The sequence below is a fragment of the Pundamilia nyererei genome, unplaced genomic scaffold (assembly GCF_000239375.1).
Source record: "Pundamilia nyererei isolate P.nyererei 1_Seehausen unplaced genomic scaffold, PunNye1.0 scaffold00045, whole genome shotgun sequence".
Lineage (NCBI taxonomy): Eukaryota > Metazoa > Chordata > Actinopteri > Cichliformes > Cichlidae > Pundamilia > Pundamilia nyererei.
In genome coordinates this window covers 2,210,151-2,218,359 of record NW_005187446.1, presented here as the reverse complement: position 1 = coordinate 2,218,359, position 8,209 = coordinate 2,210,151, and the positions used below count along the sequence as shown (strand labels likewise).

The following is an 8,209-nucleotide window of genomic DNA, read 5'->3' as shown; positions in this document are numbered from 1 at the left end:
GTCAGTTGATACTGGAAGACTTGAGCCAGGAAGCACCAAGGCTCAAGTCTGCCTTGAAATGTCAAGCATTGTGCTGTAAGACCTTTTGACTGACAGTCAAATAATAAGTTGTACAAAGTGGATAGGATAATGAAGAAGGATGACTAACTCCACACAGTTGGTATTCCCACAGGATAAACACATCAAACCTGGTTTTGGAAGGGATAAAGCAGGCTAACACTAAGCATCTGAAATGACCTTCCCAAAGCCCTGACCTCACTCAGAAAATCTGTGGACTATGCTTATAAGCTGAGCTGATTCAACAAACCAACAAATCTAAATGAACTCTGCCAAGAAGATGGGTCAACTACCCAGCCCCCAAAATATGCCAGATACTTATTGAGCAATTAAGGTGCAACTTCCTAAGGAACATTAAACCAAATTTTAGAGGGAGTGTATGTATATATTTGAGTCTGTATGTATACTTTTGACACTGTGTGGATTCGAGAAAATCCCAAATAAATTCAATCTTGTACATTCAGTTCTTGCTTTTTAAAGTCATTAAAGATGTCATTCCACTGTGGAAAAAATAACAGTTCAAACGAATCATTTAAAGCCCAAAATTACTATGAGATTCATGTTCATGATGAGTGTATGCAAACTTCTGATCACAACTGTATATGCATAAATAAATATCACGCCTCTTAATCGAGGTCAATGCATCTACCCGTTTGTCTCTCTATGAGCACCAGAGTGTCCTCGGTGGGGGCTCCTTCCAGGAGCTTCTCCGTCAGACGGCTGCCACAAGCTTTAAGTAACCTGGAAGTGAGGTGAGACCACTCATTAGCCGGGTGAGAGACTGACTGGAAAAAGAAGAACAGTTTCTTTGAACCTAATGACTCACCAGCTAAAGGAGGAGTGCAGGCTGGCCCAGAGGTTAGGATGCTGGGTGAGCGAAGTCAGCGATCGGGCTGCATTGCCGCTCCTTTGGTGTGGAAAAACTGCAGGTGAAAATGCACTGTTCATCCTCACAGCTCGCTGGGGACAAACTCCCTGTTCATTGTCAAACACCTAATGGAAAGGACAGTCCAAAGACATCAGAAGCACTAATAAGTCTGCTGAGTTTATTATGTTTATATACGTGCTCTACCTTTAGAGCTGTGCTCTGCAGACTCTGTATAGTAAGCTTCAGGTGACGCAGCAGGAAAGGCCAGGAGTTTATAAGGTAGATTCTGTCCATGGCTACCATAACAATACTGTACCAACGCTGGAAGCCTCTAGCGAGACTGTCTTTGATAAAGAAGGTGTGTGAGAACACAAATCCATGTTGCTCGTCTCCAAAAAAAATGGGCCCTTCACGTCCGGGACACACCTGACACCAAAACAAACAGAAAACACAACAAAGTATATCAGTAATCAGCCGATTAAAGCCCACAGACAACACCCACATAAACATGTCACTAATTACCTCACAGCTGAGACTGCGTACGCAAGCCTGTCGGACCACGCTGAAAAGCTGGGGCTGTCTGGGGTGCTGGTGACTAAGGAAGCGGATGCCTGTTTCATCATCAATGCTAACAAAGCCCGGGTGAGATGCAGGCAAGGATCGGCAACCCTACGAGACAAAGAAAAAAGGAAATCAGTACTTTAAGGCTGAAAATTAATGAAGGAACAAATAAAGCGAGGGATCCAAGCATCTGATAAAGTCACAGTCAGGCCCCTTCTACTCACCTCACACATTTCTTTCTGTGTGGCTGAGCTGTTGGCCTTCATGGTTAGACCTTCACCATCACGGTCACCATCTCGGTCCCCTGGCATTTGGGCACCTACCTGGGATGAAGGGGATGGGGAAGGCGGGTGTAGTGCCTCAGTGCAGAACAGGGTTCGAGGGCCATGGAGCTCACAGAAGTGACAGAGAGCCACCAGAGCATTCATCTGAAAGAACAAGACAAGTTTTCATATGTTTACTGTGCTAAAGATGTCTGATTTAGATCAGGACACCCACATCTAGTTCTGGTTAATCACTGACGTTACCAGATTACACTGGGGTTAAAATACGGGTACAAGTGGCAGTATGAGACGGTCTTACCTTCAGTGCAGAACCACGTTCAACAAATGACTGGTGACACTTCACAAAGAGGTATTCATTGGACGTAGTGTTCAAAAAGCCGTGCCGTTAAAAAAATAACAGCGCCGTGAAACAAAATCAAATCTTCATCGAGCCTGTATTTTAAAAAGCCATCGTTCCTAACATTTTAATTGAGGCTTTCTACACTTTTTTGTCCTTTGTGTAGCTGCCAGCAGGCAACAAAAACAGACCTCGTCACATGATGCAGAGTCACGCGCTCCGGCACAAGTGACGCGTGCCAACTGCTGCTCATTTTCTCAGTTTTATCCGTCGAATCAAAAACATCTTTAATGCTTTACCAGTGACGCGAAAGCACGCGAACATATTTAAGAGTTTTTCGACTTTTCTGTGTTCCAATATCAGGCTTTATGTACGACAAACGAGCCATTCCTCGGCAAACGAAAAAGTGGAACTACATTACCCATAACCCAATCTGGTATAACAAACATGGGGTTAAAGGGCAATTAAAAAAAGTCGGAACTGTTTTCATTGAAGGTTTGTGTACTAAAAGGTATGTTCCGGTTGATTTATAAGCGTATATATGGTTTGATTATGCTATCTTAGCAGACTAGCTGGTTTATTAGCTTTTCTTTTAACACTGTACAACGTTAATCCGTCACTTCCGCATTAAAACATGAAATTTTTATAGGTGTGTCACTCTTAAGTAGTCAACAAAGAGATAACTTGCACACAGTGAGTGACACAGCAGATTTTTCTGACTTTTAAATCTCAGATCTTAGGATGGCTTCAGGTGGATCAGGAGTTCCCCCCACCGACCCGACTGACACACCGAGTCCACAGGCAGGGGTCCCCGCTGACTCTCAGAGTGGCAAAGACACCCCAAAAGCCAAAGGAGGTAAATCAGTTTCGCACATTTACTATATGTAATCTAAAGTGAGTCTGTGAAAGCTTCTAAGGTGGTTTGAAACACATCTTGTTATTAGACATGTACAGTAAAACCTTGCTGGTTGACTCATATAATTACACCAGCTTATTATTTTCCTAGTAATCCACTTATAAATCATATTGTTCAGCCTGTGGTGTGAGTTCTGGCCAGGTCTTAGTTTTGTAATCGCGTGGCCGGATCCTCTTATCATCAGAAGGGGGGCTGAAGGATGGAGTCCAGTACTGTATTGAACTGTTTCCTACATTTTTCACGTCCTGCTGGGCCACTCTGCTTAGCTGGAAATGTTTCAGGATTGACTGACTCTGATCTGCCCGCTTCTGCTCCCACTCGGAACTCAGCGGACTAATCTGTGGATTAACTTTATTTATACTAAAGAATTTCAAAGTTGTAATGTTTAATTACATTTACTTATAGGCATTCGATTTAAGAGAGTTGAAAACTCTCCCAAAACTTGTGGCTGATCCAGACAACCATCTCCCTTTCTAATAAATAACTCAGAGCTAATAAGTAAAGTATTTGTGTCATGAGTCACGTCCATTTCTCCTGTCTCTAAATAGTATTGCAGGATGCGTGTTATTTGGGTGTAAAGGCAACTTCGTCATGTACAGCATACTTGGCTGACATTTGAGTCCTCTGAGTTGAGTCACTGCCACCTGTCATATGATAATACTCAGTGGAAGTGGACTGGAGATGGACTGTACACATCATTTTCTCCATGCCTCTTTCTCACTCATTCATTTATGACACAGCATGGTAACGGGAATGATAAGAGGGTTTTCTAATAAATGAACAGACGATAAGGAATCCTTTTTCCAGATGTCTGTGTGAGTGACATAGACTGATGCGGAAGCTCATATAAGGCATCAGCCAAAATGTAAACGCACGCAGAAGGAAACGGTGAAAATCTACATGAACAAAAATCAGAAAGAAAAGTACTGCACAGCTCTCATGGCTGATCTGACAGCTGCTCATCGGTGGTAGCAGTAGAAAAAACAAAATCCAAGAGAACTTGCTCAGTATTATGTGGTGCAAGGATAATCATATACAGTAAAAGCCCTGTGGTACTTCATCAGGATCTCAGATTTCTTTCTTCCATTTTACTTTAAGAATGAACTTAAAACTTGTAATTTTACCAGAGGCCAAAGTGGCTCATTTGTTTTCTATGGTTACAATTACACCACATAATTTTACAAATTTTTCATGGATTTTGTTCTAAGTAGAAACATACTACATCTTCTAAAAGTATGGTATAAGTAGCACATGTGTGATCTGATATAGTTCATTTATCAATCATATCGCTTTGCTGAACACTTTAACTTAACAGCGACTACAGTCTGATAGATGAAGATAGTTTCACTGATAGTGAAAACTACTATAAACTAACAGGGTGTAAATTTCCTCTGTTTTACAGCTGGGATCAATGTGAAGAAATACAATCTTAGAACTCGCAGTTTTTGGAAGTTGGACTTTTTGTAGGATTCAGCGTAGCCCATGACCCAGTCACACAGGGTCAGCAAGGAAGTACATTTGGGTAGTGATGTTGTTTCTTATGAAACTCACTTGTTTTAACTTTAAAATACCATCACCTCTGTGGATCGGCTTGTTTTGCAAAGAGAAAGCACAACTGAATCAGGAAGAAGCTAAAATGAAAGGTGTCTGTCTAAATTTGGCAGAATTCTTGTGAACTTGCAGACTGACACCAGCCACACTGTCTTTTTTTAGAGATCTAAAGAGGGGCACAGCATTTTTACAGCTACAATTAAAAAAAAAATAAATTCATAACATAAATCTAAGTCAGTTATGCTAATAAATTATGCAGCAATCTTAGCAGAAGATTACAAGTTTCTCACATTGACTTTTTTGGCCTGTGAAAATGAACAAGGGGCCTGGGTAAAAGTCAGCTCTACAGTTCTAGTGGTCCAATGGCGAAAAACATTATTTTGAGTACTGCCTTATTGTAGCAAAGACGGGTACCTAAAATTACGAGTGACCATATAAGATGTAACATGCCTTGGGACTGCTTTAAACAAAACCTGTTGATCTCTGCTGCCATTACATTGTTTTTTTCTGACATAGTTTGAATGCAGAAGAAAGGATGAAATGCTGCATGACTTCTGTTCAGTGTTATTAAACGTTGGCTCTTTTTATTTTTAACCTTTTGTTCTGTCTCTCCCTCTGGTGCCCTGTCTTTCAGAGTCAGCAGAATGTTGCAAGGATGGAGCCAAAGTGTGCCAGTTTTTCCGGATAGGAAAATGTCATTTTGGCCTCAAATGCCGTTTAGCTCACAGGTTTGCTCTCATTACTTTATTCAGAAAAGTCATCAGAAGCATAAATGAGGATTTATAGTTTTTTCCAGATCATTTCTTGGCATCTTGTGGATTTATTTTCAAAATTAACACAAAAGACTTTGGAAATTATTGTAGAATAGCTGCTGTTTATCTTCAGATCACAGATGTTAGAAGCTTGGTTTGGAGACAGAGAGACATGGATGTAAATATCTTTGGAATGACCTTTTGTCTGCATTTTTTTTTTATCTGCAGGACAGTTGGCTAGATATGATGAATACTCTCACTGATGAAATTTCTGTCTCAATCTCCTTGTCTCTGCATTTTTTCCACTGCTGCTCTCTTTCTTAGTGACCCATTACAGGATGATTCAGGGGCTCTGTGTCCTGGTGTGGATGAAAAACAGGAAGAAGAAAAACACAAGAACAAGAAGGGCAGTGTGAATAAAGTGCCAAAACCAAAACACAACGAGAGAACAGGTGACTCCGCATTTAATTAACTTTCTGTGAGATCATACTTCCATGAGACCAATTACGCTTTATACTCTTGGAACTTGTCCGTTCACTTTTTTTTAACTGTTTCTCTTCAGCAGAAGTGAACAAAAAGCCTCGTATGCGCACAGCAGATGAAGTAATCTCCCGGATCCTGTGGGACCCATCGGTGGACGCATCAGAATTTGTAGTGGGCTATGTGGATCGATTCCTCGGCGTGCTGGAGCGCCCCTTCTGTGACTTCAACTGGGAGACCAACCCGTGTGACTGTGATTACACTGTTGAGCTGGCCCTGCCCAGACACAGGATCCAGTACTTCACTTACAGAGGGCACCGTGTCTGGGACCGCCACACCAGGACTGACCGAGTTTTCGGTTCCACAGGTCAATCTCTGGCTCCCCCCTTTGGAGGGGAAGAGGAAGTAAGAGGTAGGACAAGCAGCTTTGGTGCTGCCAGACCTTACATGTGACCACATGCATTCTGCAAGATGACTGAATGTTACGTTTTGTTTTAGAAGAAAATACAGCAGCGCTTGAAAGAACTAACGAGCAGCCACCTGCAGAGGAAGAGAAGCCGAATGAGACAAATATTCACACCCCTGAGTCTGCACCACCACCACCACCAGAGTGTACAGGAAACACTTCTCAGGAACAACAGGAGTCACGAGGACCATGTGTTGTGGAGGAGGCTGCAGATAGGTCTGGTGTTCGTGTTGCTCGTTTAAATATAACTCAGAACAGATCTTAAGTAAAAGAACCCCCACCCCCCCAAAATCATTGTTAGCATCTACACATTGTTTTCCCAAATCACTTTGTGCTAAATGTTAAAACACTTAAAATGAGAAAGATGCTTGAGGATCTTCAGCATCAGTGATTTGAGGCAGAATATAAGGGTGGGGGTATATTATAGTAAGAGATTTAAATCAGACCGTTTCTGATTGGAGCATTCAAATGGCATGTTACTATCTAGAGGTCTGAGGACCTCCACCCACATCTCTTTCACTCACACCTCTGCATCAGGAAGACGAGAATAAGAGAAAAGCTGTGTGTGTGTGTATGTGTTAGTCCCCATAGGGAAATAGTTCCTCTGCATTTAACCCATTCACCCAGTGAAGCAGTGGGCAGCCACCAGTGCAGCGCCCGGGGAGCAGTGTGTAGGGACGGTACCTTGCTCAGGGGTACCTCAGGGTAGCCGTTCAGTGGAGTCGAACCCCCAACCTTCCGATCATGGGGCCACCACTCTACCTACTGAGCTATCCCTGCTGAGAAATGCACTCCAGTTATAGCTTGCCTTCCTCAAATAACAACCTCATTCAGGCTTTTGTGACACATGTTAGGTATGTAACAAGCTGTAAGAGAATGAAAAGAACTTGCAATTAGAAGTTAGAGAATGGATTTTTCAAAATGTGTGTTTACAGCTGGCTCTTTATTGATTTTGCTCACCTGCTTTGATTCCAGACATCAGGTTTCAGCCGATCAGAGTTCCTCAACCGAAGAGGAGGCACCGGGTGTAAAAGAGGAGGGTGAGGGGGAGATTCTGCCAGAATGGGAGGAAAGCTGGGAAGGCCATGAAAACTGTATAGTGAGTACAGCACATCTCACCGTGAAATCTTGCTTTTACACTGTATGTTATGTTATTTGAATGTTCCCTTTCTACTACAGAGTTATCCTGCAGCCCAACAAGTTAGCAAGAATCCATCTGTACCTCTGGAGCGGAGAGAAGAGAAGCGTGGTGGTCGCCCCCCTAAGAAGAGACCCACACACTTCATCACCTTCCGGGCCAACACTCCTGCCATCCTCTCCTGTTTCCAGCAGTTGCAGAAGGAGCTCACCTCCCTCATACCTTCCTCTGCTCCTCACTGGCAAACCGCCTCCAGCCTTCACGTCACCCTGTGCCTCCTGGTGCTGCACAGCCCCGCTGAGGTGGCGGCTGCTGGGGAGATCCTCCAACGGTTTGCACAACTGGACCGAAACCCGCCGGTAGCTGTGACCTTTCCTGTGAAGCTGAAACATTTCAATGGGAAGGTGCTGTACGTGAGTCCTCAGCCTCAGCTCCACCTACAGCAGCTCAACAGCGGTCTGCAGGAGGCCTACAGGAAAAAGGGTTTTCTTCACAGGGACTCCTACAACCCACGCTACCACCTCAGCCTGGCCAGGGTACTGGACAGGGAGGCCGAGAGGATATTTGAAGGTGTGGGGGACCTGAGGGTGGGGAAGGGCTTAAACTTTGGGCGTCTGCCAGTTAACACCTTACACCTTTGTGCCATGGGCGGCTCTAAAGTAGACGGTTTTTATGAGAGGGTGTGCACGGTAACACTTCGATGATAAAGAAGTCTGATTTGCAGACATTACTGGGTGCAATAAGCCACGCCTTTAAGGTGTCGCGGATAAATACAACAAAATAAAACTAGTACCGGTAC

General features: G+C 43.5%; 2 protein-coding genes across 4 annotated transcripts in view; one reads left to right on the top strand and one right to left on the bottom strand.

The window, feature by feature from the left end:
• Positions 1-2,516, bottom strand: part of flcn (folliculin) — an 8,252-nt gene extending 5,736 nt beyond the window's left edge. The window contains exons 1-6 of the mRNA XM_005732009.1: positions 2,069-2,516; positions 1,711-1,914; positions 1,448-1,594; positions 1,130-1,351; positions 884-1,050; positions 707-798 (exon numbers count right to left, since the gene is read on the bottom strand). Of these exons, the coding sequence (XP_005732066.1) occupies positions 707-798; positions 884-1,050; positions 1,130-1,351; positions 1,448-1,594; positions 1,711-1,914 (832 nt within the window). The 5' untranslated portion in view covers positions 2,069-2,516. The remainder of the gene's footprint in view (positions 1-706; positions 799-883; positions 1,051-1,129; positions 1,352-1,447; positions 1,595-1,710; positions 1,915-2,068) is intronic.
• Positions 2,517-2,555: 39 nt separating this feature from the next.
• leng9 (leukocyte receptor cluster (LRC) member 9) lies at positions 2,556-8,209 on the top strand. 3 transcript variants are annotated; one of them, XM_005732007.1, is made up of 8 exons: positions 2,556-2,618; positions 2,841-2,963; positions 5,209-5,302; positions 5,651-5,778; positions 5,892-6,218; positions 6,305-6,488; positions 7,248-7,371; positions 7,452-8,209. In XM_005732007.1, exons 2-8 carry the CDS (start codon positions 2,849-2,851, stop codon positions 8,112-8,114), a joined length of 1,635 nt encoding a protein of 544 aa, XP_005732064.1. In that variant the 5' UTR covers positions 2,556-2,618; positions 2,841-2,848; the 3' UTR covers positions 8,115-8,209. The 3 variants fall into 3 exon arrangements, with proteins under 3 accessions (XP_005732064.1, XP_005732065.1, XP_005732063.1); XM_005732008.1 differs by having other exon boundaries at positions 5,889-6,218; positions 6,308-6,488; XM_005732006.1 differs by having other exon boundaries at positions 5,889-6,218.